General features: G+C 38.1%; 1 protein-coding gene across 8 annotated transcripts in view; it reads right to left on the minus strand.

Annotated features, from left to right (window-relative positions):
- Positions 1–26,426, minus strand: part of LOC126284967 (histone-lysine N-methyltransferase 2D-like) — a 322,299-nt gene that overhangs the window by 62,260 nt on the left and 233,613 nt on the right. For all 8 annotated transcript variants that reach the window (XM_049984245.1, XM_049984244.1, XM_049984243.1 and 5 more), the window contains 5 exons: positions 20,967–21,112; positions 20,670–20,740; positions 20,433–20,549; positions 18,236–18,469; positions 11,315–11,439 (listed from right to left, as the gene is read on the minus strand). In XM_049984245.1, coding sequence (XP_049840202.1) covers positions 11,315–11,439; positions 18,236–18,469; positions 20,433–20,549; positions 20,670–20,740; positions 20,967–21,112 — 693 coding nt within the window. The remainder of the gene's footprint in view (positions 1–11,314; positions 11,440–18,235; positions 18,470–20,432; positions 20,550–20,669; positions 20,741–20,966; positions 21,113–26,426) is intronic.

Below are 26,426 nucleotides of genomic sequence, written 5' to 3' on the forward strand. Positions count from 1 at the left end.
GTAAGGCTGGTCACAGGGATGGTTTGAAAGGCTCCTGTCCCAAGTCAAACACACAGTGGTGTATCTGACCCAGTATCCACAATGCCCAGGGCAATGCTAAGCCATATGCCAGACTCCCATAATCAAGACGGAACAGTATCAGGGCTTTGTAAAGCCGCAGAAGGATAGTGGGATCTACAGACCAGCTGCTGTTATTCAGGCAACAAAGTCTCAAAGTGTAGCCAGCACTTTCGCTTAAGCTGGTGATTGAGGGGTTCCTTGATAACAGAACGCAGCATGTCATTCTCAATGGAGAGAAATCTTCCGGAGTAAGAGTGATTTCAGGTGTGCCGCAAGGGAGTGTCATAGGACCGTTGCTATTCACAATATACATAAATGACCTGGTGGATGACATCTGAAGTTCACTGAGGCTTTTTGCAGATGATGCTGTGGTGTATTGAGAGGTTGTAACAATGGAAAATTGTACTGAAATGCAGGAGGATCTGCAGCGAATTGACACATGGTGCAGGGAATGGCAATTGAATCTCAATGTAATGTGCTGCGAATACATAGAAAGATAGATCCCTTATCATTTAGCTACAAAATAGCAGGTCAGCAACTGGAAGCAGTTAATTCCATAAATTATCTGGGAGTACGCATTAGGAGTGATTTGAAATGGAATGATCATATAAAGTTGATTGTCGGTAAAGCAGATGCCAGACTGAGATTCATTGGAAGAACCCTAAGGAAATACAATCCGAAAACAAAGGAAGTAGGTTACAGTACGCTTGTTCGCCCACTGCTTGAATACTGCTCAACAGTGTGGGATCCCTACCAGATAGGGTTGATAGAAGAGATAGAGAAGATCCAACGGAGAGCAGCGAGCTTCGTTACAGGATCATTTAGTAATCGCGAAAGCGTTACGGAGATGATAGATAAACTCCAGTGGAAGACTCTGCAGGAGAGACGCTCAGTAGCTAGGTACGGGCTTTTGTTAAAGTTTCGAGAAATTACCTTCACCGAAGAGTCAAACAGTATATTGCTCCCTCCTACGTATATCTCGTGGAGAGATCATGAGGATAAAATCAGAGAGATTAGAGCCCACACAGAAGCATACCGACAATCCTTCTTTCCACAAACAATATGAGACTGGAATAGAAGGGAGAACGGATAGAGGTACTCAGGGTACCCTCCGCCACACACCATCAGGTGGCTTGTGGAGTATGGATGTAGATGTAGATGTAGACCAGTCCTAAAAAGTGACCAAGTCTCCACCATACTGAGTAGCTGGTTGTTGAGTTAAAAGTTCTGGTTGTTGGGGTGTGGTGCTGTGTGAACGGAAGTGCATGACGTGAATCTTGGTGGCTAAAAACTGAAAGCCATGGGTCAGGGTCCATGTCTGCACTTTTCGTATTCGTATGGTGCCTTGCAGTCGACGTTCGCCAACGCCCACACTAGAGGAGCAATAATAGAGACAAAAGTCATCAGCATACGAGGAGGGTGATACTGAGTACTCCATAGCTGCTGCTAGACCATTGATGGCTACTAGAAAGCGAGGGACACTCATTAAAATGTACCACAATATATTTCAAATGCTATTCACACAATCTTTCAATTGAATGGAATGGAGCATCAACTTTAAGGAGTCCCTGGAAGAAGGTTTAGACATTGATGGCAGTTGGGTTACGATGCTGTCATCTTTAAAATGGGAAGTTAACCCATTTCTTCCGCACTCACTAACACTATTGTGGGTTTTGTGCCTTTGTCCATCAATCTCGTTTACTTTGTTTTGTGACATTACGAAGGTTGCACATAGGCATCCATTTTTTTACCTATGATTAGGGACCTGAAAGTATATTTTTTCTAATCCACCTGCAGACAAATTCTCTGTGTGCCGAAACTTATTGATGATTAGGGAGCTTTTTGACTTAAATATTTGCTTTTGCAAAATCTTTGTCAGTTTTTTTCTGAACTGGAAGTTACTTGTTTTCTTCTTTTTGCTCTACTTAAACTTCCAACAAATGAAAAACAGCAGCTTTTTCCTACCAATGAACAGAATGGTTATCTGATTTATGCTGTTACTCGACATTTTTCTTTTTCCACCCATTTGAAAATTACGAAATGGGCAGAATATCGATGTTGCCCTTTTGTGGCAATTCATAGCCTTCTGAGCCGTACTTCACAACGCTACAGATAAAACCAATAAAGTACTTGGTGCAGAAATAGAACTGAAAATAACTCCACTCATACATTAGGGAAGACTTTCAGCATGGTTGAAACAGGTTGACAGAGTTTATTTTACAGTCACTACAGTGCAGAGTTGGGCACTATGAAGCAGCAGTCGAACGAGAGCGTAAACAAACTGAGATGACCAAAGGAATCACTGATCGCTTCCAGTCTTGTGAGGGTTGTGATTGAAGCCAATGACTGACCAGGATTTTCACGTATTTCAAAATACGAAAGGTAAACAACACGCAACACAAACCATTTGGTAAGGACTACAATGCAGTTGCCTGCATACATCTGCAGTGCCATAAAGGAGGACTCTAGCAGTAGCTGATGCAACCATAGCTCAAAACACCTAAATTACCACCATTAAAGCATCTGCTTTCACTATGTTTACATGCAGGTTCCAAAACCAAATTTTGTAAATAGATTTCCCAAATCAGCTTCTGATTGGTCACATAAACACTCCAGTATTGATTCTGGAAATGTACATCTAATTGCCGCTATCAACATGTGCAACTGATTTTTGCTCACATATCAATACGAAACCATTTTTTAAACATGTTGAGAATGGCAGGTTATGTCTTGTTAAAAACTTTTTACTAATGGACAGACCAAGTATGAAGTTGTCTACACCTAACATTTCATCAAAGGAAACCAGCCATTGTGCTGACTAAATCGGTAACTGAAATAGCTTATTTCTATATGCAATATCTGATCGATTTTGAACTCCATTACAGCACTGAACATATAAACACGACAGCAATAAACATTTTTGTCTCCCGGAAGTTGAGTCACATGTGAACATGGTGATTTTACCAACTTTTGGACTTTAATTATATATATATTCCTTGTACTAAGATGCCAGGCTCCACTGCTGAGTCCAGGATGTATAAGCAGACACAGGGAGGGGCTGGGATCACAGATTTTTCCCATATCACCCGGTTAAAGGTACATTTTCTCTCAGGCGAAAATACACTTTTTCCATGCTAAATGACAATATACTTTCCCTCGGAACTGTAAAACTTATCCTTTGAACTGACATGGTTTTATACAGCAGTGTAGAATTTCCCAGCATTTAAGAAAATGAAACTCAGGGGGCAGGGGGGGGGGGGGGCATTTTAGAAATATCTTTGATGTGCAGCAACATGTACACTGCGTATTTTCGTATAACGAAAGTATAAATTTGAATTCCACCAACAGGGAAAGTTCATGGTTTAAATTAATATACATAGTGTTGCTACAAGAAAAGCAAAGCTTTCACATATAATATTTGTCTCTAAGATTAATAAGCTTCAAGAGAAGCTAAGCTTTCACATATAATGTGGATCTGTTTAGCTCAAATGGTTCAAATGGCTCGAAGCATTATGGGACTTAACATCTGAGGTCATCAGTCATTCGAAAACCGGTTGGTGTTCAAAAACCAGCAGGGGTGCATTTCAAAATCATATGAATAATCGATAGACCGGCATGCACTGGAGGCTAGTTGCTTTGTGAAACAAGGTTTTCTTCTTCAAGAATATGAATTTGCCCCCTCCTCCTGAAACTGCCGCCCGTTCAGACTTCCCAGTTTGCCGCCCCCCCCCCCCCCCCTCCCGGACCTGCTGCGCACGCGTGTATCAGGCAGCTTGGGCGCTCCAGTAAAATTTTTCTGGGTACCATGTGGCTGGTTGCTGCTACCGCTGCTTACACAGCCAACAGCCACATTTCTGCAGCCAGAATTGGGAGAAGGTACTACTCATAGGCGACTCAATTGCTTGTGTGCATGAGGCAGCTCGAGGCAGCTCGTAACTGACTAAATGTGACTAATGTAAACAGTTGTGACGTCATGCTCATTGGAGGCAATTTGTTGCTATGAAGCTTTGCATAGTCTTCTGAAAACCTTTGACACATTTTGCTGTTGGCAGACGCTTGTACAAGCGCTGTGTCATTTTATATGGCCCATCTCCTTTGCAATTTAAGTTTTTTTTCGTTTCTCTCTCTCGTTCATGTTTTAATGCTGCAGTATTATTCTGCAGTAGCGGGATACAGTAATATTCTTTGTCAGAGTATCGGTTCTTACCAGTCAAATTACAAAAATTTAACTGAAAACTAAAACAACGAAAATTTCCCAGAATTCTAAAAAATTCCTAGGTTTTTCCTGGTTTTCCCCAGATCTCCTGGTTTTCCTGGGTCGTATACATCCTGTGAGTCTCATGCTGCATTACACAGCATGTAAAGAAGCCATTCAACAACTCCCAATTGACGTGGCACCAAAGCATGAAGTGAACTGATACATCATTGCTTTCATGCACTTTCTGTTTTACAAACACATCCTTATGCATATTATCTTTCCAAAATGGGGGTTCACCAAACAATATGCTATACCAGTAGCTATAAGTCTGTTACATTTTTGGCATTTACATGAAGATATGTTCATTTCAAACTGTGTCTGATAAAATAGTTTGTCTGTATGCAATTCTCTACGAAACACCATTTATCATCCAATTTCGTGTTATCACACTCTGAGGCAGTATTTCCATCTATATTAACTTTTATCACAAAACTTCACTCAAGTGTTGTTACTGGACTTTCACATCACATTTAACCTGTTGTTCTGGACTTAACACTTCTCGAAAACTTGTGGAGTTTCTGAAATGATAAACAAGCAGCAGTTTAATTTTCACATCACCACTTGCATTGGCACAGAGCAACAGCGTGAGAAGGTCTTTTGTTGGCTTGTGACCAGTCAATGCATTCTCCTCTCCTGTTATACATGTACACTTCAGCGTCTTTTTCCAAAATAGACCCATCTCATCACAGTCAAAACCTGTTGCTGCAGATAACCCTCAGACTCGATGAGCGTCTTTATGTTGCTGATGACATTCTCTGCTGCCTTTGTGTCTGAGCTGGCTGCTTTGCCATGCCTCACAATTCTGTGGATGTTGGTTGTTCTCTTAAACTCCTCGAACCACCCATGGCTTCCTTTAAAAACTTTTTCCACTGCTGATAATCCTGGCATGGTAAGGAGCAACCTTTTGACATCATCCAAAACACAAAACTACTGTTTAGATACTCTAGAAACTACCTTTCAAGCCTCTATGTCCTAAATCTTGTCCTTTTTCTTGAGGATAATTCAAATAGTTGACATATACAGATTGAGTGTGCATGCTAAATCAGCAACGCTCACACCATGTTCGCATTTCTCAGTGATTATGTTTAATTTATAAACTCATTTTCTTTCTCTTATGGTCAGAATATTTCTATGAAGGTTATTAAAATCTGTTTACAAAAAATAAAAAGTTGTTCATATTGTTGAATGTTTCCCCGAAGTGCAAACGGCTGATGACTGATGTCACACTAAACTGTTGTCACTCATTATGCTAAACATCACTCGATAAGCAGGTCTTTTTTTGCAATCTGTTTTACTCGTCATGTGAATTGTGCATTATGGTTGATGCCTGTTAAGCAAGGTCCCACTGTATCTGGAGAAAGAAAACAACTGCACTGGGTGTCTCATACTATACAAAAAAAGGCAACATCCCGATCAACTGACTGACTGACTGACTGACTGACTCACTCACTCACTCACTCACCCACCCACCCACCCCACTCACCCACCCACCCACCCACCCAATCTCACTTATTACCAGTACAAACCACTAATGATGCACACTTTAACTTTGCAGAGGGGGTTGGTCTTATACTGTAGGTGTCACCAAGAAGGGTTTTTTCAAAATTCCACCCTTAGAGCATGAAATAGAAGATTTTTATTTTAATACGTCGCTATTCACGCAATTTTGAAGCTATTCCTATGAAAATCAGTATTTGGTTTCTCGTGTAGTGAATCTTATTATTTTCTTTTCTTATACATAAGCTATATGGAAACTGAATGGGTTACAGACCTCGTCAAACGTAAATTAACGAGTTGTTTTGTGGTAAGAATAAGTTTTGGATACATCGTTAAATATTTGTACGAAACAAAATAAGAAATACGCTGTTTAATTTATTAATTTCTGTATTCTCACCCTTTTGTTTCAATAAGTGGTAGTGTACAGTTGTGAGCTTGGATCCATCGTACCAGCATTGTTAAAAATGTGTATTTCAACCGTACATTAAAAGTGTTTATAAAATTATTATAAAAGCAAAATTTATTCACACATTTAAGATGACCACTCCTAGCTGTTCGTCATTTCACTTGCCACCTTGACAGAACTTACGCGGTATTAGGAGGAGCGATACTGCATTGATGTCATCACAATCAAGACTTAGCACAATGGAATTAATGTGAAGCAGTACGTAACACATATTATGAATACTGACCTTGACTATATTGATACTCAAGGTCTTTTGATATTGATATCAGTTAAAGTTCACCCAGATTCATAAATTACCTTCACATTTCTTTCAACTATTCTTTCCCATCGATTTTTCCAATAATTCAAGCAGTTTAAACTGTAAATGCGAACATTTTTAGGTTAGACTTTACCGTGGCTGTTACTGACATTAAATGAAACAACAAGTTTACTGTTACTAGTTACCGTTTTATTTATTTCCACGACGCGTTTCTAAGTTTTAAACCACCATCATCGGGTGGATTTAAATTAGTTAGTATTACATTTGTGTGTGTGTGTGTGTGTGTGTGTGTGTGTGTGTGTGTGTGTGTGTGTGACGATTTTTGGAGGAATTTGTGGCACTGTCTAGTGGAGAAACAAGACACTGTTTCATAATATGGTTTAGGGTTACTTTTTACAAGAAATTAAACTGATATCTAATGGTAAACAATAAATAAGTAAACTAGAGTACCTCCAGTGGTCACAGGTTCCTTTTGCTGTCGTAGCAACATCACATGTATACTGCCACATTTGTAAATAAATATGGCGTCTGGAATCAGCTGGGTTCAAGGTTCGTATAGCAGAAGAGAAGACATAATCGCAAAGTGCAAAGAATATACATCGTAACAACATTATTACAGAATAATTGTTTAAAGCATTTGGAGGTGTATGTTTCGAAGTGTCGAATTTATGTGTGTGTACTTCAGGTTGTATATAAATCCAATTTTGACATGTTAAAACAGATAAACTTTCGTACTCATTTATACAATCAGGTGAAATGTTAAAATGGCTTAAACTTCATACTTGTTAATAGTTAATAACAATTAGGTGAAATGTTACAGACTTGAATTACAATGATCATATTCTTACCATGTAATGTTTGCTCTCATATAATCACTTTTATTCCCCCCCCCCCCTCTCTCTCTCTCTCTCTCTCTCTCTCTCTCACGCCCCCCCCCCCCCCTCGTATATACCACCTGAAGTACACACACATATATTCGACACCTCAAAACAAACACCTCCAAATGCTTTAAACAATTATTCTGTAATAATGTCTTCTGGTATACGAACTTTGCACCCAGCTGATTCCAGGCGCCATATTTGTTTACAAATGTGACAGTATAAATGTGATGTGTTATGACAGCAAAAGGAACCTGTGACCACTGGAGGTACTCTAGTTTACTTATTTAATGTTTACCATTAGATACCAGTTTAATTTCTTGTCAAAAGTAATCCTAAACCATATTATGAAATAGTGCCTTGTTTCTCCACTAGGCAGTGCCACTAGTTCCTCCAAAAATCGTAACACAACACACGCACACACACACACACACACGTAATACTAACTAATGTAAATCCACCCGATGATGGAGGTTTAAACCTTCGAAACGCTTCGTGGAAATAAATAAAATGGTGACTGGTAACAGTAAACGTGTTGTTTCACTTAATATTCAATTAGTTATTAATCAATTTCCATCTCCCCAGATATACCTATTGAGTCGGTTAGAAATAAAGAAATACACGTTTCAGCATTTTTTGTAATTTAATCCCTAAGGGGTTGTTTTATAAAATATTTCATTATGAAAGCACTTTTAAAGCTATACAATATATGGGAAGGAAAGTTGCTACTCACCATATAGTGGAGATGCTGAGTCGCAGATAGGCACTACAAAAAGACACTCACAATTAAAGCTTTCAGCCATTAGGGCCTTCGTAAACCACAGACACACATACGTACTCACACACACTCGCGCAAATGCAACTCACACAAACGACTGCAGTCTCAGGTCTGAGACTGCAATCAGATATGCGAGTGCATATGTGTGTCTACTGTTGACGAAGTCCTTAATGGCCAAATGCTTTGACTGTGATAGTCTTTTTTGTTGTGGCAATCCGAGACTCAGCATCACCACTATATGGTGAGTAGCAACGTTCCTTCTCATAATATTGTTACATTCCATCTTGGATTTTCCATTGTTTCACTTTTAAACCAAAATCTATGAAAAATTGTATTTGACTTCTCCATTAGAAATACAAAAATACACATTACACTATATCTGGATACTCAATCCGTAAGGGGAAGAAAAGAGGGGAGGGGTGAAATGTTTTATGAAAATATTTAATTGCAAAAGCATTTTTAAAGTTATATCTATTATAATTGGTATTTATTTGGCTTCTCAGTTAGAAATAAAAAATATTTTGCCATTTCTGGAAATTCAACTCCTAAGGGGGTGACACAGGGCCTGAATGATTCACTGATTCATTATCATCCGGCCATATGGCAAATGATATAAAATTTAAATCTGGAGAGTGTGCGAATGTTACACCATTGTTATCATTTAAGAAGGGACTGTGCAAAATTACACTCCTAAGTGTGTGACATAAGTGATCAATAGCTTTTCTGAAAACATGTCACTATTAAGGCAATTTTGAAGCTATTATTTAAAAAAATTTGAAAGTAAATCTACAAAAATTGGTATTTCACTTCTATGGAAATATCACTACAAGAATGCAAAAAGCATGATCAACAAAAGCCTTGGACTCCAGCTATCAGATATGCTTTTTGGTCAGAAGTACATTCGACAAAGACCATGCTTCTATGACCTTATTTAGCATTAAAAGTTTGGAAGCTGTTACAATTTGTGAACATAAAAATTCGATTACAAAAAAATGCCACTATGTAGAACGTACAGTCTACGTAAGCAAAGCAGCAGGTGCTAAGCTAGTAAGGACATAAACAGATAAAACAATTTTCATTAAAAAAAGTATTTCACAGTAAAAAATGTGAGCTTCATTAAAGGAAAATAGAGTTTTTATGTCATTTGGTATTAATACGAAAACAAACGCTGTTTGATTTGTCTTTAAGTATTTATTTTGTTGGGCAAATCCTGATGTTTCGAAATGCTGGGAAAACACTTTACACTTTACCTATTCTCCCATTTCTCAGTACTGTGGAAAACTAAGAATACAACCATTGTAAGGGATATCCATTACAAATTTTATTTAGGACATTAGCAAAATAGGGAACAATTTCCTCGTTTCCATGTAGTTTTGCATCATCAGTTTTGCGGAAAGGTGTGAACTGCAGAGGTAGCCAAGGCAAAGATGAAACTTCCTGGCAGATTAAAACTAAGTGCCAGATCAAGACTCAACCTTGGAACATTTGCCTTTCATGGTAAAGTTCTGTTCTTCAAAAAGTAAAGGTCCCTAGGTTCGAGTTCCAGTCTGACACACAGTTTAAATCTGCCAGGAAGTTCCGTATTAGCGTGTGTGCGTGCTCGCACACACACACCCACGCACGCACGCACGCACGCACGCACGCACGCACACACACACACACACACACACACACACACACACACACACACTTGCAGAATGAAAATTTGTTTTCTGGAAAAATTGTCAGGCTGTGGCTAAGACGTGTCTCAATATCCTTTCTTCCAGGATTACTAGTCCAACAAGTTTTGCGGGAGAGCTTCAATGAAGTTTGGAAGGTAGGAGATTAGGTACTGGGGGCAGTAAAGCTGTGAGGACAAGTTGTGAGTCATGCTTGGGTAGCTCAGTTGGTAGAGTACTTGCTTCTCAAAGGCAAAGATCCCAAGTTTCAAGTTTTCAAGTCTCGGTCTAACACATAGTAATCTAACAGGAAGTTTCATATCAGCACACATTCAGCTGTTGAGTGAGAATTTCTTTCAGGATTCCCAAAGTTACTTCTAATTGGTGTTAGAACACACACTAGTGTTCTTTCATTAGTTTCTGCAATACAGTGGCGGGTCTCTTGAAGGAATGTGTAATTACGAAGGTTGACTTAATCAAAAAGCATTCTCAATGCTGAAGTTTACTCACCATACCACATGAGTACAATACATTGATATGGACTCCAAGTGCTGGCTGGAGACAAATTCCGAAAGCACTGAGTCACTACTAGATCTCAAACATAACTTTACCACAAAACTGATTTCCACGCTTCTTTCATTCGTAGTGGAATATTCCTGGCACTAACTGATCCAATTTTCTCATCACAATTCTTTACCAGTATGTGTATTTGTAGGTATGTAATAAAAGGAAAACATTATTTTCATTCATCAAATGTATTTGTTATTTTCGTCATTATATGTTTAGAACATTTAAATATGTGACACTGAAAACTGTTTGTTCACATTGACTTTACATGAAATAATTTGCTTCTGTCAGCAGAATTAACATTTTATCAAGCTGTGTTTGACCATTAGAAGTTAAGGTAAGGTCATACTTTATACGACTACAACAGATCTCAGAGAGTAATTTCTATTTCAAGAAACACAGTTTCAATAAACTCAAATTTTATTCAGCCCTACAGATGGTGCACATCTGTTGCTACATGTGTCTCAAACTTGCTGATGGTTTGCAGAATAAAACTATCAAGATTTCCTTCAGTGTAGTGTATGAGAGTAAGTAGTGGAGGTAAGTGGCAAGTGATACGTGTCACATAAACATAGTGCACCACAAAATGATTTTTTTAAAACATCAACCTTGCGTCCTTTAGATTATAGTAAAACTCCTAATAGTACTATTTGGTAATATATAAATTTAAAAAAAGATATTTGTAAACTGAATTTCGCCAATGAATAATAATGGAAAGGAAAAGGGGGGGGGGGGGGGGGGGACTTGTCGATACTAATTTTGTATTTAAATAGTGAATGTGTTTCTGTGTTGCATATAAGGTCAATGAGGCTATTTCTTAGTAGTAATATTTGCCATTTTCTCTCTCTCATGCTTGTACACACATGCCTTAGCGTATGCAACAGCTAACTCACCAATACTTTTCTGAGTGACTGCCTTTCGACGTGTTTTTGGGAGCTCTTTTACTGGAGTGTTGTCAGACATTCGCACACAGCCATTTAAACCAGGAAAACAAATAATTGCTAGGAACCAATGACAGCTGCAACAAAAAGGTTTTAACTCTCAACAACCACACACAACAAATGTGCTTAATGAAATGTAAGTATAAATCAATTTTATTTTTAAGAAAATTACTGTATAAATCTGCAGTAAGTGCCACTAATTTCTTACAGCAATCTAACAGACACGAGCTGCATCCAATATGGAATCTACGTTTGCATGAGATCAAAGCTCATGAAGCACATATTAAAAATCATGACACTGACATACCAGGTATATAACAAAGTTTCTAAATATTTCTTAACAATGCTACCCACCGATATCTTTGCCTTTCAGCAACATGTTTGAAACAGACTTCTGATTTTTGTTACCAGGAGAATAGCTTCTACTACCTTTTACTGTGCACTGCTCATGCTTTTTTGATCCAAAATTTTCCATCAAAGGTACATGTTAACCAGCTGCTATGTTCATGTAAATGAATTTTGTTTTCCACTTCTTGAAAGTAACTGCAAGACTTTTTTTCCCTTCCATTCCTTATAAAACTGCTTCACTGTATTTCTCATCAGTCCAGATGGATTAAACCTATGTTCTCCACTGTCAGATTCCTACAATACTTCTTCTCTGAAATCAACTGTATTGCACAATCTACCAAACAGGACAACAGCAATGACAGTATTTCACCATTCCATATAACATGTGAGTAACTGGTATCACCTAGAGCCTCAGTTTACACATATACATATAGAGTCACCAGTTATTTGGTCTGTGCGTAGGATGTATGACATGAATTGTGTGAATTGTGATCTGCCTCCACCAAGTACAAGATTTAATTTAGGCTATCACACAATTTTCACATGTAGAACATGGCACAAAACTTAGCAGCCATTTACTATACTCTGCGTAATTTAATGGACAATATCATAATTAAGAAAATAAGTTATGAGATGAACAAAGGACAATCCAGCTGGCAATATTGACATTACTGAACCAATTTCTTAATTTCACTAGTGCAGAATGAAGCACACTGTCATAATCACAACCCTGTATGTCTCAGCAGGGGTTAACCTATTTGAAATTGTTTTACTCCAAATATTCTCAACAGGACGAAAAGAAAGTGATAATTATGTCAAAATATGGACGACACAGAGAGTAAAAGCAAAATTTCTAAGTATAATTTAAGTAAAATAGTCACAGTCACACAATGTGCACAAGTGTCATGAGAAGTGGAACAACCTTCGTAACTATAGATGAGATTTGTAATCTAAAATGTTGCTTGAAAACAGAGAGGACACTGAAAAAGAATTGAGAATGTTGATAATTTCTGGTACAATATTTCTTTTGTATGTTCCATTACTTCCCTACACAGTAAGTATTACTAAAATCAATAAGGTGGAAAATAGTGTTACTGAATGCCTAGAAGATTCATCTCATTCTTGACATTCTGTCCTGAGTGCATATCTATTTAAGAACACCTGTACTGGCAATAGACTGGAACAGAGCCAACCTCCTTTCAACTATTCAGAGTACCTGTATTGGCAATGGACTGGAACAGAACCAACTTTCTTTCCCGGATGAAAGAGTGTGTGCCAGTAAAAGTGTGTGGACGTTAAAAATATGGGTTAAAGTCAAAACTGCAGATATTAGACTTACACCACTTTACTCATCGTGCACATCTATGGATTCACTCATTATGCACCAATTAAGCTGAGTACTTAAGGATATATTTACATGGTGCTTTGGAGAAGAAACTGGCCATTTAGACACCAAAACAGTAATAACTGCTGGCTATTAACTAAATCTCTATTTCAGAATTAATTGATTGATCACTTGGAGAGGAGAGAATGGTATTTAAGAGGAAGGGAAGAGAAAAGTAACAATATGATTTTCAGCAGTTCAGGGAAGGAAAATTACTCCCTTACACTAAATGTCATTTAATTGAAGTATCCCGACAGACTTACAACTGCACAGCACAAGTCATCAATGTTCAGCATCTAATGCAGCACACCTCATCACACTAGAACAGTGTTTTATTGCTTTTGAAAATTAACAACAATGATTTCTGCTTCAGTGGACGTTGTCAATATTTTGCAGGTTGAAATTAGACATACCGGTAAATGAAACACTACTGCCAGTAATTTAAATGTAATCTCTGTTCTTCCACAATCCCTTTATCTGTTGTTATCTACAAAGTCCTACTACAATTTAGTAGGAATCCTATTTTTTGTAAGTCTTGCTACTTCATTAATAATATCTGTGGAATTTAAAATTCTAAATGTGTAGTCCTTCCAATGGAAGCACACAGGAAAACAGCCACACCAAAAGTGACAAAAGCTATCATTTAGAACTCCAGGTTGTGCGAGGTGACTAATAAGGTCTCTTTCCCTCAGAAATGTGCATCAGTAAATTTGGAATTTTTAAAACCAATGCCATTTGAAATTTCGATTCTGATCACTTCCAGATGTGGGAAAGGTAATTGATGCCAATTTCATCCCCTAGACTGCTCTATCAGAACTACACTCTCCCTCCAGCTCAAGAATCATAATAGAAATAACTTCATAACAACTTTTTGATACTCCTAATTTCAGAAACCAGAACAAGTCCGTGATTGTGATGAGCGCATACCTTAAAATAAATAAATGAAATACCGTATTATTAAAATATCGATGCTGAGTACCCATATTAATTTCTGAAAATTAAAATGTTATGGTTCCTTCGTCTTTAACGTTTAAGCCATTAATTCATTATATACTGTGTTGTTGTTGTTGTGGTCTTCAGTCCTGAGACTGGTTTGATGCAGCTCTCCATGCTACTCTATCCTGTGCAAGCTTCTTCATCTCCCAGTACCTACTGCAACCTACATCCTTCTGAACAACACAAAGCATTTGGTAATGGCATCCTCACAACTTTTTGCTGAAGCTTGCAGTATCGTAAACAGGGTGGGGGTGGGGGAGTTGGTGTGTGACATCTACCAGTATTTGCTGTAGCCACCTTTCAAAACCAGCACCACCTAAAACTGCCACTGTAAGTGCTCACATTATATCAACTAATGAACATTAGTTAGCAGACAAATGTACGTGTTTCTTTTTTCTCAGATGCTAGATTCCACGGGCCGAGTATTATGCTGCATCACGGCATGTACCTTACAGACCATTCAACTGCCCATAGTTGGTGAGGCATTCTTACACATATTACCTTTCCATTGGGCTTCGCCAAATGATTTGTTGTTGTTGTTGTTGTGGTCCTCCATGCTACCCTATCCTGTGCAAGCTTCTTCATCTCCCAGTACCTACTGCAACATACATCCTTCTGAATCTGCTTAGTCTATTCATCTCTTGGTCTACCTCTACGATTTTTACCCTCCACACTGCCCTCCATTACTAAACTGGTGATCCCTTGATGACTCAGAACATGTCCTACCAACCAATCCCTTCTTCTGGTCAAGTTGTGCCACAAACTTCTCTTCTCCCCAATCCTATTCAATACTTCCTCATTAGCTACGTGATCTACCCATCTAATCTTCAGCATTCTTCTGTAGCACCACATTTCGAAAGCTTCTATTCTCTTCTTGTCCAAATTAGTTATTGTCCATGTTTCACTTCCATGCATGGCTTCGCTCCTTACAAATACTTTCAGAAACGACTTCCTGACACTTAAATCTATACTCGATGTTAACAAATTTCTCTTCTTCAGTAACACTTTCCTTGCCATTGCCAGTCTACATTTTATATCCTCTCTAGTTCGACCATCATCAGTTATTTTGCTCCCCAAATAGCAGAACTCCTTTACTACTTTAAGTGTCTCATTTCCTAATCCAATTCCCTCAGCATCACCCGACTTAATTCGACTACATTCCATTATCCTTGTTTTGCTTTTGTTGATGTTCATCTTATATCCTCCTTTCAAGACACTGTCCATTCCATTCAACTGCTCTTCCAAGTCCTTTGCTGTCTCTGACAGAATTACAGAATCTCAAAGCTCTTATTTCTCCCCCATGGATTTTAATACCTACACTGAATTTTTCTTTTGTTTCCTTTACTGCTTGCTCAATATACAGATTGAATAACATCGGAGAGAGGCTACAACCCTGTCTTACTACCTTCCCAACAACTGCTTCCCTTTCATGTCCCCCGACTCTTGTAACTGCCATCTGGTTTCTGTACAAATTGTAAATAGCATTTCGCTCCCTATATTTTACCCCTGCCACCTTTAGAATTTGAAAGAGAGTATTCCAGTCAACATTGTCAAAAGCTTTCTCTAAGTCTACAAATGCTAGAAACGTAGGTTTGCCTTTCCTTATTCTTTCTTCTAAGATAAGTCATAAGGTCAGTATTGCCTCACATGTTCCAGTGTTTCTACGGAATCCAAACTGATCTTCCCCAAGGTCGGCTTCTACTAGTTTTTCCATTCGTCTGTAAAGAATTCGTGTTAGTGTTTTGCAGCTGTGGCTTATTAAATTGATTGTTCGGTAATTTTCACATCTGTCAACTCCTGATTTCTTTGGGATTGGAATTATTATATTCTTCTTGAAGTCTGAGGGTATTTCGCCTGTTTCATACATCTTGCTCACCAGATGGTAGAGTTTTGTCAGGACTGGCTCTCCCAAGGCCGTCAGTAGTTCCAATGGAATGTTGTCTACTCCCGGGGCCTTGTTTCGACTCAGGTCTTTCAATGCTCTGTCAAACTCTTCACGCAGTATCGTATCTCTCATTTCATCTTCATCCACATCCTCTTCCATTTCCATAATATTGTCCTTAAGTACATCGCCCTTGCATAGACCCTCTATATACTCCTTCCACCTTTCTGCTTTCCCTTCTTTGCTTAGAACTAGGTTTCCATCTGTGCTCTTGATGTTCATACAAGTGGTTCTCTTATCTCCAAAGGTCTCTAATTTTCCTGTAGGCAGTATCTATCTTACCCCTAGTGAGATAAACCTCTACATCCTTATATTTGTCCTCTAGCCATTTTGCACTTCCTGTCGATCTCATTTTTGAGACGTTTGTATTCCTTTTTGCCTGCTTCATTTACTGCATTTTTATACTTTCTCCTTTTATCAATTAAATTCAATATTTCTTCTGTTACCCAAGAATTTCTACTCGCCCTCGTCTTTTTACCTACTTGATTATCTGCTGCCTTCACTACTTCATGCCTCAAAGCTACCCATTCTTCTTCTACTGTATTTGTTTCCCCCATTCCTGTCAATTGTTCCCTTACGCTCTCCCTGAAACTCTGTACAACCTCTGGTTTAGTCAGTTTATCCAGGTCCCATCTCCTTAAATTACCACCTTTTTGCAGTTTCTTCCGTTTTAATCTGCAGTTCATAACCAATAGATTGTGGTCAGCGTCTACATCTGCCTCTGGAAATGTCTTACAATTTAAAACCTGGTTGCTAAATCTCTGCCTTGCCATTATATAATCTATCTGAATCCTGTCAGTATCTCCAGGCTTCTTCCATGTATACAATCTTTTTTTATGATTCTTGAACCAGGTGTTAGCTATGATTAATTTATGCTTTCTGCAAAGTTCTACCAGACAGCTTCCTCTTTCATTTCTTAGCTCCGATCCATATTCACCTACTATGTTTCCTTCTCTCCCTTTTCCTACTGTCCAATTCCAGTCACCCATGACTATTAAATTTTCATCACCCTTTACTATCTATATAATTTCTTTTATTTCATCATACATTTCTTCAATTTCTTCGTCATCTGCAGAGCTAGTTGGCAGATAAACTTAGTAGTAGTAGGTGTGGGCTTTGTATCTATCTTGTCCACAATAATGCGTTCACTATGCTGTTTGTAGTAGCTTACCCACATTCCTATTTTCCTATTCATTATTAAACCTAATCCTGCATTACCCCTATTTGATTTTGTGTTTATAACCCTGTATTCACCTGACCAAAAGTCTTGTTCCTCCTGCCACCGAACTTCACTAATTCCCACTATATCTAACTTTAACCTATCCATTTCCCTTTTTAAATTTTCTAACCTACCTGCCCGATTAAGGGATCTGACATTCTACGCTCTGATCCGTAGAACGCCAGTTTTCTTTCTGCTGATAACGACATCCTCTTGAGTAGTCCCCGCCCGGAGATCCGAATGGGGGACTATTTTACCTCCGGAATATTTTACCCAAGAGGACGCCATCATCATTTAATCATACAGTAAAGCTGCATGCCCTCGGGAAAAATTACGGCCATTGTTTCCCCTTGCTTTCAGCCGTTTGCAGTACCAGCACAGCAAGGACATTTTGGTTATTGTTACAAGGCCACATCAGTCAATCATCCAGACTGTTGCCCTTGCAACTACTGAAAAGGCTGCTGCCCCTCTTCATGAACCACACGTTTGTCTGGCCTCTCAACAGATACCCCTCCATTGTGGCTGCACCTACGGTACAGCTATCTGTATCACTGAGGCACGCAAGCCTCCCCACCAACGGCAAGGTCCATGGTTCATGGGGGGAGGAGGTCCATGGTTTATGGGAGGAGCAATTTAAATGTCCAGCAGCCAGAAGAATGCAGATTAAGAAATTCATGGTCATCTGAAACATACTACTTCACTTAAAGCACAATGTGCACCATTTGGAGTGTGAGATACTGCAAAAACTTAACTGGGCACGATTAACATTATTTGCGTATTTGTCGGCAGAAGCAGTATAACCTGTCATTAACGTATAAGAGTGATACATTTTCTACAGTGAAACTACTTTACATTTATTGGGGTAGTAACCACTTTTACTGATTAGTATTCTGAAACAACTGGCGAATATAGCAGCAGTAAGTCCACAACACAGATTGTCACTCACGGAACTCTACCGCCAAACCACGATATCAGTATACTTACTGTTCATTTATTGGTATTATGATGAAATCTTTTTCGAAAATGTTAACGTGTTTTGTCCAGCCTTTCACACGACTGTGCCTCTTCTCTGCAGCGGACAACTTTGGATCGTCTTCAATTGGATGGGGGCGCTTTGAAACTTTAGCAGGCCGCGTTGTTAAGCGTTTGTAGAAAAAAGAGCTAAATACATGTGTGCGAGCCTGATCTTCTGGAGTCAATGAAGAGAGAGTTAGGAACCTGCAAAAAAAAGAATTTTTACACAGCTTGTCAATTGTAATGAATATGGAACGATCACACTGAGGTAATACAACAACGTAGTAAATAGAGAGATATTGTATTCAAAACAACAGTACAATTACGTGTGTCCATGCATACTCTAGAGCTCTGAAGAATGAATCGTCTTGCAGCCCACATAGTTCTCAGTATTATTTATGTGCCTCTGGGAAATGGGTTTGTTATGCCTTAGCATTTCAGCTTGTGCACGGCACGCATGAACAGAACCTGTGAATACTATGTTGCAAGACTATCCAATGACTATCCAATGTGATCACAGTAAGAGATGATAGCTATCTGGTTCACATGGCTGTATCTGACCACTCACCTTTGTTCACAGCATTGACTTAACAGAGTACATCAAAGACTGTACATGTTCCTGTGTCAATAAACCATCACCATCTGCTCTGGGTTCAACGAGTGGCACACACATCACTGCATCAGCTTCCACTGTCCAGAAATCACATACAGCCCACAATGAAATGGGTATGTGAACTCCGACTCAAGTACTGACCAACTAATGATATTGTTTTAATGCAAGTCTAGCTTTAACAGATAGCTGTATGGCGTCATGGAGACTGCCGAGGCTGGTTTACACTGGTGCAAACAGCACACTGAGAACTTCTTGTAAACAGTACACAAGCAAGAGCGTACAGCAGTCAGTCATGTTCAATTTGCATTCGCTGGTGCTCATTCATGTTCCACTGGTTGTCAGTCTTTCAGTAAACCATTCAAGGAAGTTTATGTCCTCTCTGCTTTGACACTTGTAGAACAAAGAAAATTTGTTTGCTGTTTAGTGTATGAACTAAGTCTGTTGATGACTTATCTTAAGCTCCACTAGCCTCTGCCCCACATCCATCTCCGCTCTCTTCCCCAGTACCCTAACGTCACTCGCCCTGTATTCACACACCCCTCTTCTTCTTATTACGTTTTCTCCACTCCCCCCCCCCCCCCCCCCTCCTGATCGTCACCTTTACATCACTTTGCACAGCACCCAACTCCCCTTGCCTGTGGTCAGAATGACCTCTCTGCTGTCATATTCAAATCATGCGCACGTGTTGTGTCTTCCTCCGAACCATTATCCACCTTCCCTAACTCCCCCCCCCCCCCCCCCTCTCTTCCTCGCTAGCCCACTTCAAGGCACAACTCCTTGCCACTGTTTAGCAGTAGTGCTGGCACAATGTAGCTGCGCAAGTTTGTGATGTGTATTCTATTAGCTGTGGTGAAGGATTTGTTCGAAGACAATGGTCCTAAATACAGTCTCAGGTATATTTTGCACATAAGTTATAACACAGGTACATATTTTCAAAATGGGATTTTTTTTTAAATCCTACTAACAGAGGTGCCATTACAGAAAGCAGCTGAAAGAAATGCAAAATCAACAGGATACCTGCTGAAGTACCTCAGCTAATAAAGGGAAGGTTCCCATTAGTTCCACTACTGAATACCTAGTATACTTCATATGACAGGCAGAGAAATATTAGACAAGCATGTGAATCTGAGTTGTATGCCAGACTGAGACTTGAGACTGGTCACTTACCTTCTGCAACACTTGTTCTACTGACTGTGCAGTCTATGAATGTTGCACAGACTGACAAGGTTTCAGCTTGTCACTTGTTTCTCTCGTCACATTCAAGTCTCTACTTTACACACTGATTTAATTGGTCAAACATTTCCATCACATGCGGGTGATATGCTAAATATATTCCATCTGAAACTCTACTGTTGTTTATGAGAGGGTTTCATCAAGTAAGCAAGTGTTCATGAAGTACTGCATCTCAAAACTGTGTTCATTAAAATGAGATAGGCAAATAAGAGACACTTAGTGGTAAATTGTGGGAGAAATCCACAAGAAAGTTAATTCAACTCCAGATTACTTCTTTGATAAGTAATACATTTCAAACTGTATGCAAAATATGCTACTTACTTTAAGTAGAAGTCTATTATTACATCATTCAAAAACTGGTCTTCACCCAAACAAGCATAATCTTCTGTATTTATTGGTATTCCTCCTTTCGCAGGCGGAGGTGGATAAATTATGATTCTATAGCAAAGAAAAAATGAATCTGTTACGACGTTTAGACCTTCAAGAGATATTTAAATACACAATGCTTTAGAACTAAAGCAAATATTTTAACTCGTCACTACAGGAGAAAGCACTTACGTTTGTATTTCATTCTTTATTCTTACGGAATTTGATGATCCACCACTTGTTTTCTTTATCAGACTTTGAATCTGGAAGTAAAATACAGATCATCATATTGTTTGTGTTTCATTTGAAAACATGTACACTGTAAGATGGTTTAATAAATTTGTGTCTGTTCTGAAAATGAAAGGTAAGATCACAAAAATCTGCAATACTGCTGTTTCATACATAAGTAAAAAAGAAAGAAGGTTTATTTGTAAATACTATTAGAATTACTCACTACATAGCCAACACACTTCTACTGTCAACACAAACCTCTCTCGGAGAAGCACGAACTAGAAGTTCATTCGCTTCCTTGTTATCGAGCTCACTAAGAATACCTTCAAAAATGTTTTTAAGGGCCACTTTGCTCTCTTCTGATATTCTTTCCGGCAGCAACGTAATCCGTCTCTGAGTGTCATCTGCAAGAGGACAAACGATTACTTTAACATGGTAAATGTTCAGCATAACAAACAAAACACAACAAGCAAAACACAAGCTTAAACTAAGAGGTGGAATACCTACTTTATAATGGCAGTCCATTGCCTTGATCGACCAAAGGGCTGCACCCTAAGTAAGTGACAGAAGTGACAGACAGCGCATAACACCTGGATACATGACACTCCTGCTAAAAATGGCAATATTGGGTGATATGTTCATGTGAACTGCCTTTGAGTGACCATCTCCTGCTACAAGTTGCGACTAGAGTAGATCAGCCATTTCTGAACAACATTTCTCATAAACCACAGAATATTGTGACTTGATAGTAAGGCAACAAATTTAGCTTTATTCAGGAAAATAGGCTGATAAAGGAAAGCTGTGTAATAAATTTACAAAGAGGAATCTTCATGAAGAATTTTATAAATTATATAAACTATAATCATCATAATACACATTCTTTGAATATATGCAGATGAGCAGATTCATCAGCCAATAAGAACGAAAAATGACTGCCTAACGTCAGCTCAAAAAATGAGTGACTCCCCCTTAAGGGTTCAGAGGTTTAGTGGTAGGGTCTTTGGTTAGTAATCTGAACTGTTATGGGTGCCGCGTTTGCACCCGACTACTATTTACATTTTAAGTTACTCACCTACAATCCTATCACCTGCTCTACATACTAAGTTTTATCCATACTCTTTGCACTGCATCTCAAAGTATATTTTTAAGGTTTTATCAAGTACTTGATTTTTAAATGAATACGCACCTATCCCAGGGTACCACACACATTAAATTTATAATAAAACTCACTGGACAATCATGAAATTTGACTGATATTTGGTTGTTGGGAATGTAATTCATCAGTAATCAATGCTAAGCCAAGTCCTTCAATTAATGCAAATAGTCTGCATAAACACACAAAATTTTTGATAGAAAAAAGAAAAAAAGTTGAATGTTTTGCAAAACGCTTTGTCTAAAAGTAAGAAATAAAGTAGATTAGAGAGACATTTGAAGTATCTCATTAGCTGTACAAGATTTCGAACATCATACAAAGGCATGTCAAATGTTTCTCTAATGTATTTAAATTCTTTTAGACAAACCATTTCACAAAAATTTTGAACTATGTAACAACCAACACACACACACACACACACACACACACACACACACACACACGTGCGCGCGTTCGCATGTTAGTTAGTTAGATATATTACTTGTTCCATGGATCATGAACACGATTCTTTCGTAATGATGTGGAACGTGTCAAAGTACACAAGATTCGTTTATCCCAAATAATCATTGTTAGTCTTATATACGGTACAATTTTTAATGCTTACTGTATTTCTTTTGCCTATGTCTAAAAATTCATCTATGGAGTAGAAGGAGTTGTCATTCAGGAATTCCCTTAACTTACTTTTGAATGCCAATTGGTTGTCTGTCAGACTTTTGATATTGTTTGGCAATTGACCAAAAATCTTTGTGGCAGTATAATTCACCCCCTTTTGTGTCAATGTCAAATTCAATGAACGGTAGTGAAGATCACCCTGTCTCCTAGTATTGTAGCTGTGGACTGTGCTATTAATTCTGAAGTGATCTGGGTTACTAACAACAAATTTCATTATGCTGTATATATATATTGTGAAGCTACTGGCAATATCCCTAATTCTTTAAATAATTGTCTACAAGATGATCTTGGATGAGCCCCAGACATTATTCTGATAACACGTTTTTGTGCAATAAATACCTTCTTTCTTAGTGATGAATTGCCCCAAAAGATGATTCCGTAAGAAAGCAACGAATGAAAATATGCCTGGTAAGCTAACTTACTGATGTGCTTGTCTCCAAAATTTGCAATGACACTAATAGCATAGGTAGCTGAGCTCAATCGTTTCAGTAGACTGTCAATGTGTGTCTTCCAGTTTAAATTCTGATCAATACAGACACCCAGAAATTTTGAACAATCTGCTTTAGCTAAAGATTTTCCCCCACACTCTATATTTATTTCCGGTGTTATGCCTTTCCCTGTACTGAACTGTATGTACAGTGTTTTTTCAAAGTTCAATGAAAGTCCATTTGCGGAAAACCACCTGATAACTCTTTGAAAAACATTATTTGCATTTTCCTCAGCTGATTCTTGCTTTTTAGGCTTGATTACAATACTTGTGTCATCTGCAAAGAGAACCAAGTTTGCATCTTCATGAATATAATTAGGCAAGTCATTAACATATATTAAAAACAATAAAGGCCACAAGACAGAACCCTGTGGTACCCCATTCTTGATACATCCCAGTCTGAATAATCGGATGCCCTTTGTGTACTATGTGGGTTTACTGTTTCAACCTTTTGCATTCTACCAGTTAAATGTGAAGTGAACCATCTGTCTACTGAACCATTCATTCCATAGTACTTCAGCTTATCTAAGAGGATTTCATGATCCACACAATCAAAAGCCTTAGAGAGATCACAGAAAATCCCAATTGGTGATGTTCTACTATCCAGAGCATTTAAAATTTGATCAGTGAAAGCGTGTATAGCACTATCTGTTGAAACACCTTTCTGAAAACCGAACTGACATTTTGTTAAAACGTTATTCCCACTAATGTGTAAGGTTACTCTTGAGTACATTACTTTTTCAAACACTTTTGAGAAGGATGTCAGAAGTGAAATAGGACGATAATTGTTGACGTCTGTCTTGTCACCTTTTTTATACAAGGGTTCAACTATGGCATATTTCAATCTGTCAGGAAATATTCCCTGATTCAATGGGCTATTACATATGTGGCTAAGAACTCGACTTATCAGGTGTGGACAAGATTTTAGTATTCTATTGGAGATACCATCAGTTCCATGTGAGGTTTTATTCTTAAGTGAATTTATTATTTTCTTAATTTCAGACGGTGAGGTGGGTAGGATTTCAATTTCATTTGTTTGCACCGGGAATGCCTCTTTCATATAGAGTTCTGCCATATCTGGTGAGCAGCTGGTGCCTATATTTTCCACCACATTTATAAAATGATTATTAAAAATATTATCAATCTGTGATTTTTCATTTATAAGCTTTTCATTGTGCTTAACAGTAATACTGTTGTCCTGTGACCTTGGTTCCCTGTTTCCCTTTTAACTATATTCCATATTTTTTTAACTTTGTCATCAGAGGTGCTAATCTCAGACTTGATACACATACTTCTGGATTTTTTTATAACTTTCCTTAATACATTACATTATTTCTTATAATGGTTGAGCTTTTCTTCATCTCGACTTATTCTAGTGTCTTGGTATAGTTCCCATTTCCGGCTACAAGAAATTTTGATCCCTTTAGTCAGCCATGGTTTTTTATCAAGTTTATTTGAATTATGGTTCACTAATTTCTTAGGAAAACTGTTTTCAAATATACCCACAAGTTTATCATGGAATAAGTTAAATTTAACATTTGCATCAGGTTCCCGATAAACATCCTCCCACTCTACCCTTTTCAAGCTTTCCTTAAATTGTTTAATTGTTATATGGTTAACTGGGCGTATTATTTTGTTTGTTTTTTTCACATTACTGTATGGAGCAAAGTCATGAATTGAAAGTAGCTGTGCATCGTGCATCGTGATCAGAAAGCCCGTTCTTAATAGGATAGGTGCTTACTTATTTTAATTTATCTCGGTCTATGAAAATTTTATCTATCAGGGTGCTACTGTCTTTTACAATACGAGTAGGAAAATCAATGACTGATGTGTATGTATGTTGCCTACTTCCATAAAAAGGCTCATTTTCTGACTGTCTTTTTGTTGAGCCTACCTGCAACTCAGCTTCTCCACTATATGGTGAGTAGCTACTAACCTTTTCACAAAATATTCGACCGATTTCATTTTCTCTTTTTTTAATTTATTTTATTCAGAAAGCATGATCTTACTAACCCTATTTGCCTTCCTAGTGGCTTAAGTTCCCAAAATGATATAAATTTAGTACTTTATTCAAAGAAATTCCTTTTGACAGTTATATATCTCACCAATGTCTTTTCATGCACCCAATAGAAGAAGAGATGAACTTTTTGACACTTCATGTACATAGCTAGCAACAGCTCTTCTTGAAATATTTCAATTTCCCCTCAACTCTCTTAAGTATTCCTTAATTACCTCGATAACTTTCCAATAATTCAATATTTATTTGAAAAACTAGACCTCGCACTGGTGAATATGATACCCCACTTGCCCATTTTCCATACTTCATTTTGCTATGAAAATTTGGATATAAACCCACAGTGGAATTTAGAGTGAGTCTTGTTTTCACTGCACTCAAACACTGACCAAAACATTTTGAGTGTTAATCATACAACAAAATAAGTTCTCTGTGTGCGCTGTCATTTGTAAGAAACCTCATTTCAGTATTTTGAACGGTTTATAAAACATGACAATTTTTACACTCACACAATTCTCTATATGCAGGTAATGGAATTGGGTGCACTGTGTGCATCCTGCCCACCGGACATAAAAACAAGTATCTCGAGGAAGAAGGGAGATATTCTGCCCTCAACTTTATATACAATTTTGATATATTGGATATATTTCATACACAATAATGTATTTCCTAAATAAAACAATTCTCAACATCTATGTTATGTGATTTACCTCTGCAAACTACTAAAAATGTCATTTACTTAGTTATGTGCAGCACAGTAACTATGATGAATAACAAAAAGAAATTCAGTTCTTTTTCTAGTAAAGATATCAAGATGTAAGATATGAAAGAACTAAATATTTTCATCACATAGTGTTCTTAAAATCGGATGGTAAGTATTTCACATCAGCTGGTATATCTGCTCCAGTGCTGACTGATAGAGACTCACAACTGTCCCTGTCCCTGTCACACATGCTGCAGTGACAAGATTAAAACGCTTTTGAACTCAAATGTAGCCAGCTGTGGCAGAAGACCGGAACAGGCATGGTTGTCGTCAACCTATTTCACCTCTGTAACTGTATCAGTCATATTGTTTTGTCACCCAGGGCTGTCACACGCTATCACTTCTGTAGCTTATGTAGGACATGGCCAAAGGTGAGTGGCACTTGATTTAAAAGATGAGACATACATAAAGTTTGACCAGATGGCTCAATTAGAAGAACACTGCTTGTGAAAGATAAGGTAGTTGTGCAAATTCAATTGCTGGTTAGAATTAATGTAAGGTTAGGGTATGATGACCAGATACCAAGTCCTTGAGCTGAAGCTCTGGTGGATAACAAGACAACCTAAATTTGAATGGCTAGACAGGGATTTCTGCCACCATTCTTCCCGATCCCTTATCACTTCACTTGG

Source organism: Schistocerca gregaria, chromosome 8 (genome assembly GCF_023897955.1).
Source record: "Schistocerca gregaria isolate iqSchGreg1 chromosome 8, iqSchGreg1.2, whole genome shotgun sequence".
In the NCBI taxonomy this organism is placed as follows: domain Eukaryota; kingdom Metazoa; phylum Arthropoda; class Insecta; order Orthoptera; family Acrididae; genus Schistocerca; species Schistocerca gregaria.